Raw genomic sequence first — 21,526 nt, forward strand, 5'->3', positions numbered from 1 at the left:
TAAAAAACCCTTTAGAAAGCTATCTTGATACAAAAATCTTGAAAGATTGTTCTTTCCTCATAAAAACCAATTTATTTTGATGTCTCACAAACTGGGTTTTTTTGAGTTTATAATACATATATGGAACAATTACAGTTTAACCATTTGCTAATGGTTATATGAAGAGATCATAGTATCTTACATTCCCATGATCCCTTAAAGCAAACTGCAGCAGCTTTAGCTGCAGCATGATTTTCATTAAATCACTCAGCTGCACTGTGTCTTGCCTTGCAATTGTCAGTCCCACTTTGCTTTTTCATGGACTCTTATTCCAAAATTAAGATGTCTAGCAATTCCCTTTGCATTTATTACAGTAATTTCATAACTGGGCCAAAAGAACACTCTACTTGAGCAGCTCAGTTAGCTCTAAATTAGCAGTGCCAGACCCAGCTCTAGGTGGTGAGGAGGATAGGAGTTCCCCTTCAGCACAAGGCTGCCTGTGAAAGGAAAAACAATTAATGGATGGATTAATTAATTAATTAATTAATGGATGTCAGTGGCTCATTTATGAAGCCACCTTACAAAGCAGAGAGCAAGATGTAAATCTGCTTCATGGCTTGTTTTCCTGCAACACTATGAGAGAAGGAAGATGAAACCTAAACCAGGATGTTTTGTTTTGGCACATTGTGGAGAAAAGATGCATCCCAGATAACATTTCTAACTTACCTACTCAAACAGGATGGAGTCCACTGGATTCACTGGATGCAGATAGCACTGATTTAACTTGAAAGCAGTTAAATGGCTTTTCCTCCCTTCATCCAGATCAGAAAACTGGGCTGATACTGTCTGCTGTTGTCAGTATGAGCCCACAGGGGTACATTCATGGCAGGCCCAAGGGAAAAGTAGCTGCCCCTGAGCTCACTGAATTTACAGGCAGCCATCAGCCATGGTTTATGCACTGGAGTAAAGCTTCCAGGGTGAAGAAAATTACACCAAACCCTTTTATTCTAGAAAGCTTTTTAATTTCACTTGCATATCTTAACAGAAATACAATATGCTAGCAGCAAAAAAAGATTTCTATTCTAACATTTCACAATACATTAGTGTCCAAATCTCCATTTTTCTATTAAGGCAGTCTGCATTAATTACAAATCAACTCTGAATACTCTGACAGTATTTCCAAATACGTACAAGCCACCATAAAATAACTATTAATATTATTACCAATGGGAAAAAAAAATCACAATACTAGTAAAAATGTAAACATTTGAAGGTAATGCCTTTAAACCAACAGAAGGTACCATCTACCATTCCAGGACCAAGTAAACAGCTGAAGATATTAGGTAACTATAAAAAGCTAATAAATTAAGTCTTTGTTCAGTCAATATTTCAAAAGTTGTTCATGTTCTGTGAAACTTATATTCAGGTTTGAACTAGCAATTACTTTCAAGTTGTACTTCCTAAAAGGAGAGTTCAGGCTAACTCCTTGCTCTTCCCCACATCAAGATGGCATCCGATCACTTAATTCTGGTTTTAAGCGGCATTAATCACCCCAGCAGAGAACAAGCAGGAACAGTTTTCAGAGCAGGCCTGATGTGTATCTCAGAAAAGTCCCTAATCCCATGTGTAGCTCAAGAGGTGCCACCAGCGTCCTCCCTGTGCTACACTGGATCATTTGAGCCATTCATCCTGGGAGCAGCGTTTCTCCATGGACTTCCCTGCCTGGCAGTAGCATTCCAACTTGCCTACACAAATGTGAACACGAGGGAACGGGACACAAGGGCTGAGAGAAGCCACAGGCCTTCTGTTGTCCTCCAAGCCTCATCCCAGCAGGAGACTGCCTAATGAACTTTTGAGTTTGATCACTGATATTTTGAGTCCTGCAATTAAAGCATCCTCATGATCGAACAGAGCCGTTAAGACAGTGAACGTCACATTCTCTTCTCCTGCCTGGGAGCAGCAGCTCCTCGAGGGGCACTGACTTTATTGTATAGCTGAGTTCAGTGTTTTCCTGGTAGCCTGCAGGTTTTACTGGTTAAATCAACTTGCTTAACAGAAGATGCAAAGGCAATAATGGCAATACAAAAACGGGAAAAAAAAGAAAAAGTAACAATAAATACTAAAACCTGAAGTCAACTCTTGCTTCGTAATAGGGATGATATAGTTCTGAAGCAGATTAACAGACTAATTAATGGCCTTGTTTGCTTAGACGTGGTCACAGCAATATCATGAACTGCCCACATGAGTCTAATTTAAGGGATAGATATAAAATATCAACACAGTTTCATGGAGAATAGGTCTTGAACAACAGGTTGCATTTTACTCTTCTATATACTAAGCTCGGCTTGCAAAGACACCTGCACTGAGGTGTTATCCAGAAGATCCCTGAGTAACCTTCTGAAAACAAGATGAGCATGTAATTTTCTTTAAAAATCATAATAATTTCAAAATACAATATTAATAGGGAATTCAGGCAAGAAATAGAGCTATTTTCCATCTTACTCAATGTTTTAAAGGCTCTGGTATAAAAGGGGCAGAAACTCAATGGCCTGTCTGTTTGCTTTTCCCCCACCCCCTACCCAATGTCATGATGTAATAAAAACTTATCACTGCTCTCTACAAACCTTGCCTTGCATTCAATTTTAAAAATCAATGATCTGGAATAAACTGTAAAAATCACTTGCAATAAATTTGCAAAGACCATGCAGACTGCTGGAGTAGTAAAGAATGAGGACAGTTCACTTATACAGAGCAATCTGGATCAGTTCATGAGCAGTATTTTAACGCTGGTAAATACAACGTGTATTCCAAGAAAATATAAGGTAGGATAATAAGAGAATGATGTACCGCATTCTTGAGAAAGACTCTGAAGACGACTTGGCCCATAAAAGTCAGCATGCAAGGCAATGCCTCCACAAAAAAAAAGGACAATGCAATTTTTGAGAGGAGAGGGAGGGAGATATTCATCAGAGTAAGAGGATCACATTATGTCTCTGTACAGTCCTGATGGATCACTATTGACATATGGCATCTAATTCAGATGTCACCCTTACAAATATTTCTATACATGAGAAATACAGAGAAGAACGTGAAGATTAATTAGCCTTGGATAACATTCACTGCCATAGGAAAGTTAAGGAATTCAGTACATCTCATCAGAGAAAAGGTTAAAAGGGACATAATCATGATTTATAACTACACACAAGCAATTAGAAAAGCTGATACTACAGAGATCAATATAAGCAATCAAATGCATAAAAAGACCAAAATAACTTAAGGTGGAGCTAGAAATGCAAATAGAAAATCAAATGAAAAATGTACCTGGGGTAATTAAGTATTGCAACAGGAGGTATGAGTGAATTCTCATCACTTGAAGACTTCAAATTAATATTAAATGCCTTGCTAAAATATGTATGTTCAGTTCAAACAAAGCCACTGAATTAATAGAGAAACTGCTTGTTGAAATCAATGGCCTGTTGAATTTAAAAATAATTCCTCATTATGGTTGCCTTCTTGCCTTATATATTTATGAGATTTATTTTTAAATATATATTTCACTAAATGAAAGGGGGTTACCAAGGAAAAAGGTGGTTTTTTTCTTTCCAAGCACAGCAACATTTAAGCTAGATTTAAAGCTAAATAAACTGCAGCTGCATTTTGGAAAATATGTTTTTCTCCCCCCCATTTATTTTTTCCATTTCTTGTTCAGAGTTGTACAGTCCACTTAGTCGACTGTCTGATTTACATAATCATGTAGTTATTCTTCAGTTTTTCTGTTCCTATTTATAAACCATTCACAAACCATCCACTTAAGTAACAGCATGATTTATTGTAAGAATGATTATGGTTGTTTCAGAGGGAAAATGGAATGTGATTAAACGAAGAATGAACAAGGACATTCTAGAACAAAGGGCTCTAATCCTGCAAAAGGATTTGTAAATGAAACCTGCCTCTCAACCCCATCCCAAATAGCCAACGAACTACTGAGGGAATTCAGCAGATACCTTTATAGCTGTGCAGCCAAGAGCTTAGCTGAAGACAAAAATTTAGATAAATAAACCAACCAGCCAACCATGCCCACAGTATCTTCTGGAGAAATGTTTAAAGCTCCCAGAGCCATCCACACTTTGGGGGAAAAAAAAAAAAAACCAACAAAAAATGAACTATTTATACAGTTGCTGATATGACCCTCTTAACACCAGTCTGAGCACCAAGGCTCCAGAGGAAGAACTGCAAGCAGACCTTTGCCCTTGGATAAGTTCCAGCATCTGAGATAATGCATGAACCAAGGAAATGGTGGGGTAATTTAAGCAGTGGATCCAGGAGAATGCAGCTTTTCCTTATGCAGTAGATGTTTTGCAGGTGCCACAGGAACCTTAAGAACCCATGCTTCTTATGGAACTGGTGAACAGTCTGATGGAAGAATATCAAGGTTCAGTATCTTCACCTGAAGTGCTTATTCTCTGCTATTGCAGAAAGAACAAGTGGTGAAAAACCCTGTTTGTTTACCAGTAACACTGCCTGTTTACAAACCAACTCCCTACCAGAAACAGTTTGAGAGGCTCCACAAAGGACGAGCTGTGTTACAGAGCCACGTTTGTCAGGAAAAACAACCATAATATGAGCACCGTGCTCATACCTGGCACTGCTTTTAAACACTTGTCTTAACCCCAAAATAAGCAGCAGTGATGGATCATATCCTTGCTCAAAGACAGATAACCCTGATCCATTTAGACAGCCACATGAACCAGCAGGAGCTTGGGAAATCCCTATGCTAATTGATAGAACTGCCTCAAGAACTTCATATGGAGTTACAGAGCCATTCAGAACAGCACAAAAGCTTTTCATACTTGATTACCATATAAGCAGTGTTTCCTAAACAGTGAGGGAGAGAGAGGGATATTTTAGGTGAAGCCAAGCATGGAGCCCAAGAAAATCAGCTTTGCAAGATCTGTGCTGAATATGCGTGAATTCCCACTTAAGTAGTCTGAGGAGCTGTGGATGGGCTAAGCTGAAGACTGGTAGAAGGCACTGGTTACATTCTGCTGTGGGACAGCTGAGGTTAACCTGAACACTGTGGTTTTTTCAAGAGGAAAGTACCGAACTATTTTTTTCAAAAATAGCACCGTTACTCCAGACAGAGAGAAACCCCCCCCACCCCATTCTAGTGCAATATTTAGATTATTATTAGTGAGCACTAATGAGTACAGCTGAGACTGCCAGCTAGCAGTAATGCCCTGGCTTACAGGAAACACTTGAGATATATGCTGAAATCTACTTTTACTGAAGAGTATTAGGAGAAGGCTGAGAAAATTCCAAGGACTCCTCTAAGCTAATGTGATGCTTACGGATGCAACCAGGACCTGGGGTCTAGTATTTCTGTGATGCCTTTCTGCCTAGGGGTTGGTACCGGTTTGGTTTCAGACTTGGTCTTGGCTGACTAGAGAAATGGGATTCCCCGGGCCAGCTAAACCACTTTTTTCTACAAGGACCAATTTTGCGAGGAGCAGCAATGGGGGTCTGCAGCTGCTGCATTTTTGTAGCTAACACTGACTCAAAGGAAGAGCTACTGGCAGATGTGGGTCAGGCTTCCCCCAGTTTTCCTTGCCCAGTTGCTTCATGTGTTCACCTGCGCTTTTGCACTGTATGGTGACTTATCAGAGGGTGGAGGTGGAGCTCTTCTTTTCTTTCCTCTGCTGTCATTAGGACTTGTAGCATCTCTTTTTGGGTCCAGATGCGTGTTTTTCTGAACAGTCATCTCATGAGATCCATCAAAGAGTGAAGCCCATAGGGCAGATGCAGACTCTTCTTGCTGGCCAAGAAGGAACTCACCATGACTCTCTTCAATTTTCCTTGTATGATATCAGCTAAGCCCTCATGCTTCACTGGAGAATCAATGCCTGTAATTTTAAGGGACAGCAATTAACCCAGATTAAAACACCACCAATGATTTTTACTTCTATCTATTTTGTTATGCTGCTCAGAATACAAAACTGCATTAGCTATGTCTCACCAAGTCTGAACTAGTAAGAGTATTAGTGGATGAAATGGAAATATTACATATGCTGTCCAAGGGAGAACTGAGGTGACAGGAGGGAACTGTTTTGTGACAGCTGGCATTGAGGCAGCAGGGTAGGCACTGATATTTCTTTCCAAGTAAAGCAAACAATAATGTACTACTGGGAAACATGTATGTATTAGATATTAAACACATTTTGTTGTATAGTGCTTTGAAAATTTCGTTTCACGGGAGGCCCATGAAAGTCTGTGACTAAATATTCCTTGTGCTGCCAGCCTGTAGTAAAAACGGGACATCTTCACATTATCATTTTTCTCTATGTGCTTTAAGACTGCCTTGCTCCGTTTCTTATTCTTCTACTGAGCTTTCCCTGTATACTGCAGTAGTACCAGCCTCAACAGCAGCAGAATCTGATTTTAAATAGAATCACAGAAACAGTTTAGGTTGGAAGAGACCTTTAAAGATTATCATGTCCAACTGTTAACCCAGCACTGCCCAGTCCACCACTAACCCATGTCCCTAAGCACCACATCTGCACGTCTTTGAACACTCCAGAGTGGTGCCCCCACCACTGCCCTGGGCAGCCTGTGCCACTGCTTGACAATCCCTTCTGTGAAGAAATTTTTCCTAATGTCCAATCTAAACCTCCCCCGGGGCAACTTGAGGTCGTTTCCCCTGTCCTGTCACCTGTTACTTGAGAAAAGGAACTGAATCCCCCTGGCTACGCCCTCCTTCCAGGGAGCTGCAGAGAGCCAAAAGGGTCCCCCCTTGAGCCTCCTTTTTCTCCAGGCTAAACCACCCCCAGCTCCCTCAGTCACTCCCCACCACACTTGTGCTCCAGACCCTTTCCCCAGCTCATTGCCCTTCTCTGGACACACCCCAGCCTCTCAGTGTCTTTCTTGTAGTGAGGGGCCCAGAACTAAACACAGGATTTGAGGTGCCTCACCAGTGCTGAGTACAGGGTACTACAAATACTATAAATAAGCTTGGGAAAAAATGGTGTATTAAGAGTGAAATGAAGTTTGTGTTCTGCCCCTCCACTGAGGTACATGTGTATCAGTGGAACGATGCTACATGTTACCTTTGTAAAGCTTCTGTGTGGTTCATTTACTGCATTTCTGCTCTGCATTCACAGCTTAGATAAAACTTGACTGTTCAGTGCTCTGATGCACGGTAACTCAGTGACCCCACATGGCATTTTGAGCATCATCACAGCTCCATCCCAACCAGCAAGCAGTCAGGCATTTAGAGTTGTACAGTGTTTCTCAGTCAATACTGCATTGGATCCAGTAAAACAAGTGACCTATTTTTCTAGTCTGTAAATATTATTTCAGTAACAAAACTATTAAAAAAATCCTGCTGCATACCATTTTTCTCTGCAGAAATACAAGTCCCAGATACACTCTAGCTAGATTTTCCGAGTGTATTTTTCAACATCATTACCGAAGACTAAACAATTAGGTGAGTTATGCTAGGTAAGCCCTAAAATAGCTTTAAGAACAGCAGATTAATTTCATGCAACTGGTTTTCCAAGCCGGACTATTTTACCTTTACATTTTCTGAGCTTTATAGTACTCTTACTATGAGTGTTTATCTCTAGTGACAGCGTTTTGAGTGTGTTCAGGGCAGACTGCAGATTTTTAGCTCAAGGTATAAAAATGTATTAATTATTTGCACTATTACAAATTCAGACTTAATATTAACTCCTTGGTATGCAATTATGTTGCTCTTTCACTGTCTGAATTGTCCTTGAAAACTAAGTGTTTCAACACCAACACCAGAAGCCATCTGAATTCAGACCAATGTTGTTTCTGTTACTCTGCAACTTGAAAAGGCAAATCCCACTTACTCATATCATGGTAGACGGAGTTCGCTTCCTTTGTCAAGAACAAGGTGGTTCCGTGGTGACATAATCTCAATTTTCATAAGTTCCTCACAACAATGTTTCCCACTGGCCTGAGAGAGAAAAGAGAACAATGACTGGAACTTAAAAAACTTCAGCCTGGAAAAAAAAAATGGAAGTTATTAGTTTGTGTTAGGAAACTACCTCCAAAGTAATGCTAAACAGTAAGCATTTACTTTTGTTTAGCTTGAATGCTCAGGATGCATTTGTATTTTCACCTCTGTACCCACTCTCTTAGCACAAAGGTCATAAGATCCTACCTGTAATTTAAGCACCCCAGCATTACTGTTACACTATGATGGGTAAAGATCATAATTTGCCTTCAAATCCCCAAACAGTATAAATCCAAGGGGGGGGGGAAAAAAACAGAAAAAAATTTAAGGTTCGGGAAGCTTCATGAAGTAACCAGGGACAAACTCCAATATCCTGCAAGCCGGATGCTATACAGCTATGTTACAATGTTATGGCAAAGGAACAGTCTGTTTTTAATAGAGGATAACTTGCCTTTTATCCCTTAGCAGACAAAGAAACCTCTTTTACTATTAATAGATTTTGACCTTAAGGAAAACACGACACAGTAAAATTACTTTGTTCATACCAATCATTCCAAGTTTTCTGAGCACATTAATTTTAAGAGAATTTTAGAACCAGGGAAGAAAAAAGGCATTTAAATGCCAAGTGACCCATTTTTTTCAGAATCTAAGGAAAATGTCTCAAAAAATCCGTGGGTAGTATTCTATCTATAATGAATAAGAAGTAGTTCTTTTACCCCACTCTACAGATAATTTAAAGAGGATGCCCTAGTTTTTGCTTGGTGTGTTTCTTTAATTGATAGTGCCTTTTCTCACTGTAAGTCAGAGCTAGAAATGACTGGAAATACAACTACGATACCGAGTTTCCACAACCTCAATTCAATTATCTTATTGGTGTTGTCTCTGACTAAAGACTGATATTTCATTAATTGACCCTGGTTCGTTTTCTGACCTGATAACAATGCCTATCAGGAAGTAAATCTACCTTGTCAATAGCAGCATAAAAACTGACAGTCTCTACCCTCAGTAAACCTGTGAGTCAAGCAGGAAGCAGAGAAAAAAACACACAGGCAAATTATTCTATGCAGTTTTTATAATAAGTATTTGGTGATAAACAAGGAACACAATATACTACTTCAACAATGTTTCACACAATAAATGAGTTCCCTCTGCCATGTAAGATCAGTGTTGCTCCAGAGGTTTGCCAAAGGATCAGGGTAACACTTTATCACCTGTTACAAAGGCTGAGGTACAGCTTTTACCAGGCCCAGGTAAGCAGTGTGTATTTGCTTGACTGGATGGAGTGTGGCTGGGTGAGCATATTCCCATGTGAAGAGGGCTACCAAAACATTTGAACTACAACAGAATCAAGCAATCCCTGTTATAACAAATTGTAATTTAATTCATCCATATAACTGCTGGGCAAGGAAACTCCATGTTTACTTATGATTACTTGCAAGAGCTGGCCGAATCCACATCCTAGCCAGGGCCTCACATGATTCCAGCATCCTCACCACTTGTCACTAAGGTTTCTATACTAAGGTTTCATACTTGCAGGATCTCATCAAACCAACACACCACTGGTAGGATGCCCAGGCAGAGGTGGACTCTTCCCACTACAGTGGGGAGGAGGAAGAGACAGCGAGAATTTAGCAGTCTTTAAAAACATTATCTAGAACACTGCTAAGAGAAGAAGTTTTTTTGAGATTGATGGATATATTCTGCCTCTGGTTTCCTGCAAAAACACAGACTGAACACATGGACTCTGGTTTAGTCAAATATTTGCCTTCCAACGGCTTAGACCACCACCCAATATTATCCCAGAGAACATTTTCTTTTCGTTGTTGCAAACAAAGGCGTATGAGGCAATTCCAATTCAAATTGCTCAAAGATCCCTTTGATGTTACATAACGCCCCAGTCGGAGGGCACACTGCCAGCACTGCCTGCTTACTTACTCAGATCATAAAAGTGCTGCCAGAAAGCCTCCATCCACTTATGAAGTTCATCCCTACTGTCAGTAGCAAAACGTTGCGTCACAGCCTCTCCAGACACAGGGTTGATAACAGAGAAGTTATTAGTTCTTCTCTTGGAGTCCTTATCCACAGCTCGAATCCTGGTTTCCTAGGAACAATAAACTATGGTGATGAGTTACTGCTTCACACTGGCATCAACTTACGGCCAATGACAGTGCAAGGAAGGTAGAATTTGGCTTTTTGTCTACTCCAGATTAATACCCAATTAAAAAAAAAAAAGATGAACTAATGTCAGGAACTGATTATAAATTTTTTTTCTCATAAAACTATTAAAATGACATAAAACACAAAAAATAAGGGAATAGAACACAATTACTGCAGTTCAGTCCTGAATTACAGAATGTACTGTAATTCTGTGTTACCCCTCCCTCTACCTTCACCAGCTAATCTCACACTGCTCACTCTTCTCCACAGCAGTTTAGGGAATAATCTACAATAACAGCAAGCAGTTCCTTTTCTCCAAAATTCAGATGGACAACCACGTTATTACAGCTACTATTTACACCTCCTACTGTGCTTCTGTGGGCCATTGTTTACCCACCGCATTGTAAACTTGTATCCATTTTGTTTTCATCTTAGCGAATCAGGACATTCAGGGCTAATACAATAGTGACAGGAAAATTAAAAAGAAACTTACCTAGGCCACCTTTAAAGGGGCATTTGGAGCAGTACCCCATACAGTTCTACTAGAACACAAGATTTTGCTCTAAGAGAAAAAAACCACCCTATTTGCCATTTAAAAATAGATATTTTAGTTTTACCTTAATTAGGGAGAGCTACGTAGAAATAATTAAATGTGTATATATATCCAAGAAGTGTAACAAGTCTATAAAATCTCTTCAGCTAGAGTTAGAAAAGCTCTCAGATTACACAGCAGCACTGTTGGAGCCAAGGTTTCTCCTTGTGTTCAGGGACATAGTTCAATTGCTCTAGACTAGATCCAGTGGTATTTTCAGAGTATTTACTTTCTTTGTTATGGCATTACTACAATTACAAAAAAAAAAACCAAAAACACTTATCCCTAACAATTATTTTTGTGTGTGTGTAAAATGCTAAAAGTTTTAAGTCTGGCTAAAATACAACTAAAAGAATTCCAGAACACAACTGGGCCAACACTGCTGCTCACCACAACATGATGAGCAAATTAAAACAATTAACATCACTTTATTTACAGAAGTAAGGCAGAAGCCCTGGGAGTATCTTTGCACATGCAACTCGACCTGACTGAACAAGCAGCAGCCCATTACAACACTGCTCCTGAGAGGTTTCTGGCATGCCCAGGAGAGCACAGTAATGAGTTTTGGTGCCCAGGTGCCAGCTGGCCCCCTACAGCTGGCTAGCCCCAGAGCCCTGGCAGGACATGAGGACACCAAACATGCAGCAAGACCGTGCAGTGCCCCCCTGCCTTGTGCAGGAATACACAAGGATATTCCTGGCATGGGCAGTGCCCAGGATTTGAAGGAAGCTAACAATCACAGCCAGGGCTGTGTTCGAACATCTCCTGTCTGGATGGACGGTGAATCTGACCACAAAGGTGGCCTCAGGGCATTCCTCAAAATACAGTGGGGACAGAACAACCAGGTCCCTTTTACACAACTCAACCAAATGTCAAGCATCTGCTAAAGGCATTAAACATACAACTACAGAAATTAAGTTTACGCATGGGATCCCATGGGGATAAGCCTAGTTCTGATACTCAGAAAAACAAAAATTATTCTACAGACCATTCCCCAGATTTTAAATGCATAACTGAAGTAACCATTTGAAATACCAACAGCTGCTTGTAGCATATCTGATGGATATGCTCATTTAAATTCTTCTGTCTAAAAATAGGAGATGAAGTAATTCATCCATAAGTGCTCTATATCCCATTAACTCAGGTAACCATAGATACCAGCAAAAAAATGAAATCAAGTAGATTAACATTTGACAGGTAAGAACTTCAAGCATACCGTACACACAAGTTTATTTAATGATGTTTGCTGCAGGTTTTATCCCACAACTGTGGTATTATTCAAAGGAGATAAATCCTCAAGCAACAATCTATATCTGATGCTTGAATATTTCAGGAGTCATACAAGATGCCATTACAGCAATGGGCTGATGAATTTACCAAGCTTGGGTGAATTACACGACATGCCCAGTTCCACTTAATAAAAACAAAACCCAAACCAACAAAAACCTATTAAAACCAAACAAAAACCAACAGAAAAACCAACCCCCCCCCAAAAAAAAACCCACAAAAAGTGCTTTATTTTACCATGTTGTAATAATATCTTTCCCAGTCTTCTAAAAAACCTGAACCAACTCTGCTATAGCAATTGTAAAGACCAGAACAATCGGTGGATGGCAACAGGAAAACAGCTGAATCTTGAACTCAAGTGACTCTTACGAGGAAGCTGAAGCCAGTTTTATATTCTTTACGCAAAAGATTATTTCTTTGAAGACAGGGAAAGACTAAAAGGGAAAAATACATGGTACAACCTTATTCTATATTTCTCCCCACAAATAAAATCTCTTTGCCTGATAGCACCTCTCTAGAAAGCTCAAATTTTAAGCTAAGAAGACACAGAGATAGAGAGAGAGAACTTTTTTTATTGCTGAGGTACAACATTTTCCTGCTAAGCCAGTCCTGACACACTAAGAAGCACTGGTTATAAAGACGATTTTAAGACATCAAAACAAATTACAGTTCTTAAGAAAAATATTGAATAACCTAGAGACCCAGTTCTGTGTATCTATTTTAAGATTAAACAAATCAAATATAACAAACTCCCTTCATGTTTTTAGTACAAAAAAAAAAAAAACCAAGAAAAAACAGTACAACATTGGAAACAAGTATAACCTGTTCATGTGTTGGTTTCTACTGTAATGTTTAATAATTTCCATGACGTTTGTTTTAGGCAAGCAGGGAATTATGGTTCAATTTGAAATTATGGCTTTCAAGCACATTAATGCAGAAGACCAAATCCAGTCTATTAGCTGATATTTTGTCCCTTCCTTGTTTTGTGAGCTTGTACTTATGTGACATCCTCATGGCCACTGGCTGGTCAGTACAATGTGTGAGTATGACATGGACAAGAAATATTAGGATATCTGTGCCATTGATCTTGGGAGAAATGCAGCAGTTGAAAATGTGGAGAAGATGATAGCAATATATGACCAGCCAGCCTTTTGTGAAGCTTCAGGGGGCCAATAAAGCAGCTTTCAAACTGCTCAATTTGAGTATGTGTGCTACAAGGATCTGGGTGTTCTATCTGCTTCCCCTGCCTGCATCCACAACCTCTTTCAAGCAACTGCAGGACTAAACTCTCTGGATATGAGATACCAGACATTTGGAGGCCCTTAACTAGTCTATGCTTTTCCAATATATTTTCACAGGTAGGAAGGCTTTTCTAAGCCAACCAGTGGGACAAAGTCCTTACTACAGGGAATACGGATATTTTCAGGGCTGATCTCATTCCTCCATGCTGGAGTTCCCCAACAATTACAGTGAATATTGCTCATGTTGCTGGCTCCCTAAAAGCTCACATGGTCAAGAACTTCGTATCCATATCCTCTGCTCCAGCCCAAGGAGGAATTCCCTGGTTCCCTAGAATATGCATGGTTCCCTTGAATTTGTGCTGCTGCAACCATCGCCACTTTTCCAACAAAGTCCGCTCCCTGACCTAGCCAGAACACCCTGCCCACAACAAGGACTGTCATTAAAGGTAATTCCAGATTGATTTTGTCCCTCTGCTCCTGCTGCCCTGCTCAGCAGTGTTCCATGAGCCCTGAGCCTGTGGCTGCAAAACTTGCTCCTCACCCTGCTCCCTCAGCAATCCAGCAAAAGCACAGAGAGAGTCCCTGGGCTTGCTGACTGCAGGGTCCCAGGACAAAGACTGCATGGGAAAAAATTGCGCGGGACTACAGCAACATCCCAGAATTCTGAAGTTTCAGCACCCATGGCACAAAAAAACTTTATAATCTATGAACCAAACATAATAGATTATGAATTCCAAACACTGAACAACTAGCATGAACTGCTGGCACATGCACCAATTTGCTAAGCTATCAGGTGTAGGCTAGGCCTTTATTTTTTATTTCCAACTAAAGAAAACTTGAAAAAAAATTCAGGAACTGGCCCATAAAGAATATTTCTTCAAATTGGATCCAGTAAATTTTCTTTGCTACAGAAAATATCATTTCTCTTTTCCTACTTAGTTGTGCAATATAATACATTACAGTCACAATTTAGCTGGAACAATAACAGTAGCACTTGCATAATAGGAACTGCAGAACCATTCTTGCTCAACAGCAGTAGCAGCGAAGTCATCTAAAGTTGAAGTAATGACTTTGCTGGTCTTAATGGCTTCTTCAAGTCTCAATTCAAAGGGAATGGGAAATACGGCTATCGGTGTGAACATTTTCCAGAGAATTTCTCATAAATTCAGATGATTTCATTACTTCTCAGAAAGTATCTTTAAATTACATATAAAGGATCAGCTTCACATTACAAATGAAAATGCCACATATACAACTCGAAGAGATTTTAGTTAGAATGTCTAGAGTTGATGTTCGATCTCAACTTTCACTTCGAAATTGCTGTTTCTATAACAACATGTAGCAGACAAGCCCATATGATTAGTCTGCTTTCATTTAATCTGTAAGAGAAATTTCATAACAAAGGAATCAAAAAATATCCGCAGGCATTAAGTTAGTTTCAAGAGAAACTGTTTAAGTAGTAAAGTATCCAAATATGTTTTCAATTGCATTTTCTTTTTTTTCTAGTTTTAATTTAAATTGAAGAAGGATTCACAGTCATTCTCCCACAGTCTGACATTTTCGTAAAATGGTGTAAGATACATAAATCATGTACCTTCTACATGTTAGCTTTAAGGATACCCTGCAAACATAAGGACAGTCTCTCACCAAAGGCTTATCAAACTGGATTTCAGGTTCTAAGTGCATTGGTTACTTGGAGGAGCAAAATATCTTAGAACAATATGGTTATTTTAAAAGGAAAAGCAGAATTGGAATTTAGACTAAACCAGAAAACTCTAAGGAAAGATATGAGGCAGCTTGATAGATAACTTTAAAAAATATTCCTGTCACGTTTTAGAATGATTTAGTCATTCTATAATTTACTAAAGTTTACAATTTCTTAACTGATACTGCGAACAGCTGGAAAACAGAATTATGGCAGAGGCTGACTAGTGAAATTGAAAGTGACTGAAGAGGTAAGCAAGTAAACCTACTTAAATATATATCACAGTATAAATATTATTTAATGTAAATGTATGAACAGTTGGGAGAAAAAATAGCACTAGGAAAAAAGGTACTTTTATTTAAGGAATCAATTTCAATCTTAGCAATTAAAAAACATCTAACACAAACAGGTCACATTGTTATGACCCATTTAAATGTTTGGGTTCTACATCAGTCTCACTCTGAAGGAGAATGCATCTCTCCCAAGAACACTCAAGCCACCAAAAGCTGATACTGCTGCTGTAAGAAGCAGTTCTTTGTCACCCCATGCCCCCTCACGTTCCCAGTCATAGCTGAGCCCCGTGCTTGTACCACACAAGCATTTGTGCAGCCATGTAATGAGCTGGGTAAGAGAACGGATTAAAGGGAAGCACAGTTGAAGCCCAGCGTCCTCCTGCCCCAGACGAAGTGACTTTAACCCCCATGAGTTGCCCTGTGCAATCGCTCCGTCAGCTGCCCCCGTGCCTGCCCTGGCACAGCACAGCAGCAGCTGAACAAGCAGCCGGGCCCAGGAACGCTTCTCTCGGAATTAGTGCTGGCACCGAGCGCTCACGGCAGCACAGCAGCGGAATCCACAGCGACCTGTGCTTAACACAGCTTCCAAATGTGTCTATTTACTTATGTAAGATGAACTCAGCTATGTGATTGCAAATAACATTCAATTCCTCTGCCCATCCTTATGGGATATTAACCCTTGATGCCTGCACCAAAACCAGTTTTTGAGAGCATCTGTTCTCTCTAATGCTTGCCATTCTAGAAGGTCTTTCCGATAACGTTCAGATTACTTCAGATTGATTACTGTTTCTTTGGCCAAATAGTAAGCAACATTTTAAATTTATGTTTTAAGCCCAGGCTTTTCAATCAGGGCATGAAAAACAGCAATAATGTCATCCTAGAGAACAGAGCTTCCAAAGTTATTGTGCCCTGGACAAAACCAGCATTAAGAAAAGCAGCTTATTTTAAGGCACAGAAATATTTTGAAAAATTTTCCAGCTCTCCTTCTAATTAAGACTGTGGCTAAATAACACATAACAACAAAAAAGCTTTTGTTGGAATTCCACCTTGCTGAGGACAGAAGTCTACCAGAACATTACTAGGGGACTGTAAGCAATACATTCCCACGGGCTGTCTTACAGAACTATCATATAAAAAGTTATTAGTTTTTCTATAGAAAAACACCCTCCTTTTTGCCTCTATGCTAACCAGTCTAATGCAACAGAAGGAATTTACATCCACAGCTAAGGAATGTTACGTTTCTGCTGGGGGACTGCAAATTTCACAGAAGCACATCCCACCCTCATTTCACCTGTAAGGCACTCTGCGTACCAGCAGCTTAGAGCCCAAATGACTGCACATATTTCTTAAACAAAAAAAAATGTTCCCAAAATAATCCAATAAATTAAAAAAACCCCAACAACCAAAAGAAAAAAATCCCCATACAACCAATTTTACCTTGTTGATGGAAACTGTCAATGCTGGCTCCAGTTTAGCCTCAATTTCTTCTGGTGAGTAATAACAAAAGAGTTTGCCACCTCTCAGTACACAATACAGCCTCCTCCAGCTCATTAGACCTCCTACCATTTGCTAAAGGGAAGAATAGTCAGAAACTGCCAAACATAAACCTAAAACAAAACCATATTAATAAGGTGTACACGTATCAGCCCTGAGTGATCAAAACTTATACACGCCAAATCCATTCCTACAACAAAGACTTTTTGTTACAGAACATTTCAGTCACTGATTTCTGAAACATTAGCAGTACTTCAAATGTCTTCTGGTGTTTTACAGTTTTTGCAGATTTATTGCCATGTGACACTAACAGTACAGAATCTGCTGGTTCACACAGAACGAAATCTAGATCTGGTGTCTACTGTAAAAAAGAAAGCACCTTTATTAGCTACAGCAATTGCACAATAATAGAAATAAAAAGAGTATTACACTTTGGGAATACACAGTACATTCAACAAATGTCAAGCAAAGACATTTGTCTAGAATTCCACTTTCTCAAACGAATTTTCTGAACAGCTTTCATAAAAACATAACAGTTTCACAACCAGTTTTAAAGCCTGTAATTCAGCACTCCTGACAAATGACCCAGACCCTCTGGTGCTCTACTATCACCTTCTCATATGCCTAGTTGTGCAACGAACCAAAATAGAGAAGTAAAGTGAGTTCAGATGAATAATTTCTGAAGGGATGAGTTTAAATATGGCTCGGTTCACCAGCCTGATTCACCATGCTGTGATATGAACTCTTGTGCCAGCACAACAAGGGCTATGTACAAGGATGAGAGCCACAGGATTATTAGGACTGATGCCGTCAACTACCAGTGCAAACCAACTCTGAAACAAGAGTTGTACTTGATCTTTACTAACAACCTACATCATTCATGCCAAAGAAACATTGATTTCTCCATGCTCAGCCACTGAAGGCACCATTTGTGAATGCAGCCATGAGAGAGTTTCCCCCTTGCTCTAAGTAGAACAGGAAAAAACACCAGTTCTCAATAAACCACTTCAGGCAAAAGCAAAGGTTTTAACAATTGACTCTTAGTGACAGCTATTAACAGCCCAGGATGCAAACACAAACAAGGTCTTCTTACCTGCTGGTTTAGAAATCCTGCCATCATATCCCTGGCCATGCAGGAGGGCTGGACAACTAAACGGCAACACATGTTTCCATACAGGGGCAGCCAAAAAGAGGATTCCTCTGGGGGAAAGAAAAAGGCAAAAGGCAGACAAACACTCAGTTCTGATCAATTGCCCTAAACTTATAGTTTAGCTTTCTACATCTGTTTTGACATTAAGATCGTGAGTGAAAATAAGCATATTTTCATACTTTAAGAAAAGAGATTTAATCCTGTAGGACTAGACTAAAACTAATTTTAGTCTTCAGGAAGTGTTTTTTAATTGGAAAAAAATAGTAAATTCCAAAATAATTTCAAGTAAAAATGGCAATATTGTCTGCAAAAAAGATTTGTTTTTTACATAAAATACAGCTCATTTCAGAGCTAAAAACACTTTGAAAGGTAAGTACACTGACGCTCTCATCTAGTATGATCCCTGAGCCCATCCCATTGTGGCACACAGCTATATTTGTACATGAGCACTTTGCTCAGATTGTTTTAATAAGGCTTGGAATCTGTATCTACTTCTGCCTTCAGCACTAGAAGAGCATTTAGGGTTCCAAGGAGTTTCTAATGAGTTGGAATCACTCAGCTCTGCTATGCTATAGGCTCTCTCTTCTGTAATTAAAAGTAGGTAATGCAACATTCCATTAATGTGACTCTGTCTTTGGTCATGGTTTAGAAGTGCTTGTGATGAACCAAAATATCCAGATATGCCCTTTCTCACCTGACAAAATTATGTAAATAATGTCAGAAAAAGGAACTTCAAGAAGAATATAAAGTACTAATAAAGAAAGGCTTATAAATATCAAAGGTGCTCAGAATTATTCATCCAACACTTCAAGAAATAAATGCCCCATAAATCTTCAAATCTGTACTTATTCAGAATTACTGAAACGTAAAGAAGGAAATTCCCTTTGAGGTCAAGTTTACCCCAGTAAATGATTTAAGTTCCCAGAAGCAACAGTGAAAGTCCCACGCCTTAGGTTAACAGTTGGAGCATGGCTTATGGGAGGGACTGTCCTTGCAGAAAATAATGGACAGAGTACCAAAAAGTGAAAACACCACCATCCGTTGCAGTATAATCAGTCCCCCATGGTGTTGAATTGCTCCCAACTGGTGCTGCCCCAGAGCTGAAGGACAGCAGCCAGCACAGACTACAAGCACACACACTTAAGTCCTGTGTTAAATCTGGGCCTTGAACAAACCTCACCAAACTGAAGCAATTTTTCTTCTGACTACAGAGGAACAAGCTGTTCTTCGTTCTGATACCCTTCCTTGGCTGTGAGGAAGGGGAAATAATTTGTATATAACTACAACTCACATAAGACGGATATGCAAACGACAGAAGAAACTCCCAAAAGAATTACATTTTTCATCTGGACTTGAAATTTTACTCAACTTATAGTTTATTCAGCTGTGTACCGATGCCTGCTTTAGAGCCGTTAAATATTTTATTAAAGTTGTTCTATATTGAGTATCAAGAAAAATAATCTCTTTAAGCTCTTTAGTTTACAAGAGTTTAATGCAAAATGTTACTGGTTTTTTATTTCCTTAAATTGGTACCGTATGTACTTACCATTTCCTGTAATGGTAAGGTTGTGGGTCCTGAAATTGTCCTCAGCACTTCCAGCCCCAAAGTGGTGTATGCTAGCAACTGTACTTTGCACCACTAATGTGAAAGAGAATGGCACATTTAGGACATTTTCTGCTTGATGTTGCTCAGGTCTAGACATGCCTGAGATACCACATTTGGGTACAAGGGAACACCAAGGTGCACGGCAGCACCTGTCAGTGACCACAGACTGCCACCCCCCAACCTCTTCCACACAGCGTCCTGTAGCTCTGGTTCTCTGTTCCGCAGTCTGTTCACCTCCTGCCTCCACGTGTGTATCTCCAGTTCCTCCTACCCCACAACTTCCAGGCCAATGCCATCATTCATTACAACTCTTTCTGTTGCCTCCTCTCTGGGACCTGCTGGCCAAGAGACTTCTCATGTGGCCACTGCCTACAAGCTGGGCTCGTGCTTCCTGAAGAGCCAGGAGGGGCCAAACCCAGGGGTAAAGGCTGCGCTATCCAAACCCTCTGCACCCTCTGGATGCTCCAAGCACCTCTCTCCTCTAGTCAGACACCAAGTTACTTCCAATAGCATTACAGCTCTTATTCCTAGGCCTAAAGCAGTAAGATTTGGCAATAGGTTCAAAAATTCCTATAGTTAATAGAACAACGGATGACAAACTTTATCTGAAAATACAGGTTAAAAATTAAAAGGCTTTATACTGCTTCTCCATGTTGCCCTGCTCTTTTGCTTTGCCTATGCAGACTACACTTTATAGACCAGTTGTTTATAATGTATTTTGAATAGGATCCAATAGATTGATTATTCACATGCAGAAATCTGTGCAGAAATCCTACAGTCAGTTTTGTAGCATAAAGGATTTTTTTTCACTTATTGGCTTACAGGTTTCAGAATGTTTTATCTTAGTTTTGTATTTTGCCTAGGGAAAAAAAGTATCACTCTTACAATTCAGCACAGTGCAATTGTGGAATGCAATTCTTGGAATAAACTGGTATAAATTTAGTACGTTTAACCTTTTCCCTAAAATACTCATCGGACCGAGTAACAGATTTACAGTCCAGCAATGCAGTAAGAATTCCACCTAGCTAATGGCAGTTAGAACAAAGTCCACAAGAAACAAACCCTCCAAATCACTAACTACTCTCCCCAACAGGATCTAGCACAAGTTCCTCAACATATCTTCAGCAGAACATAAGAAATCTTGGTGGTATAAGAGCTGAGAAGATGCTATTGAACTAAAATCACCAAAAATAGTTTTCCATCTTAGTATTTTTCAAATTTTATTTTTCTTACTGGCACAGTGGAAACATACAGTTTCGGACCTTTGGCTCTGCAGATAAACAAGGAGATTGTCTACCTCCCCCTAACCCTAATGAAAGAGGAAAAGTAGGAAGTTTGTTAGAGGGGAGGTCTGTTATGTATCTGTCTCCAGGGAACAAAAAGAAAATTAAATACAGTATCACGTTCTGGGTGAAAAACCACTGCTGTGAAGCACTTCAAGAGGGCAATCTGAACAAAAACTCATCAGCATTTGTATATATTCCCTGCTAGACTGTTCCCTAACAAAAGGTTCTCCACTGATTATGTTTGACCATGCAGTTGAGCAATGCATTACCATTCTATTTAAACTGTACCATAAAGTTCAGTTTCTTCTCACAGATAAAACTGCTGTGCTGATTCTAAAGTTACTTTTTTTTTCTAAAGCATGACTAATTACCACAACAACCTTGCCAAAAAAAATAGCTACTTCACTTTTAAAATATGCTTCACTGTAACATTTTCATTCTAAAATACAAGTCATTCCTTTCAGGCAGCTGCAGTATAATTTAGAAAAGTTTTAATCTACAAATATTTTCAGATTTAACTGGCTAATCAGGATTCTTGACTGTATTTTTCCTTTGCATTTCACAGAATTAGCTAACCGCCTTAAATGGCAGTTTCTTTGTATAACAAAGAATAGTCTGCCTGCTGCATCTCATTCGGTACTTTGCATATCTATAGTATTTTACCATGTAACAACTTCATTAAAAAAAAAAATCAGCTCATCTTTACAACATGCCTGTGGCAAAGGCTCGTTGTTTAATCTGTTTACTGATCAAAAGACAGA

General features: G+C 39.5%; 1 protein-coding gene across 1 annotated transcript in view; it reads right to left on the bottom strand.

Annotated features, from left to right (window-relative positions):
* Nucleotides 1-979: 979 nt before the first annotated feature.
* The window catches only part of RTKN2 (rhotekin 2), a 34,464-nt gene continuing 13,917 nt past the window's right edge, over nucleotides 980-21,526 (bottom strand). Inside the window, 14 exon segments of the mRNA XM_032116250.1 lie at nucleotides 980-5,413; nucleotides 5,415-5,462; nucleotides 5,464-5,561; nucleotides 5,564-5,597; nucleotides 5,600-5,835; nucleotides 5,838-5,879; nucleotides 7,848-7,894; nucleotides 7,896-7,949; nucleotides 9,886-10,055; nucleotides 16,667-16,798; nucleotides 17,817-17,923; nucleotides 19,420-19,467; nucleotides 19,470-19,499; nucleotides 19,502-19,512. Coding sequence (XP_031972141.1) covers nucleotides 5,324-5,413; nucleotides 5,415-5,462; nucleotides 5,464-5,561; nucleotides 5,564-5,597; nucleotides 5,600-5,835; nucleotides 5,838-5,879; nucleotides 7,848-7,894; nucleotides 7,896-7,949; nucleotides 9,886-10,055; nucleotides 16,667-16,798; nucleotides 17,817-17,923; nucleotides 19,420-19,467; nucleotides 19,470-19,499; nucleotides 19,502-19,512 — 1,147 coding nt within the window. The 3' untranslated portion in view covers nucleotides 980-5,323.

Source organism: Corvus moneduloides, chromosome 8, assembly GCF_009650955.1.
Source record: "Corvus moneduloides isolate bCorMon1 chromosome 8, bCorMon1.pri, whole genome shotgun sequence".
NCBI lineage: Eukaryota > Metazoa > Chordata > Aves > Passeriformes > Corvidae > Corvus > Corvus moneduloides.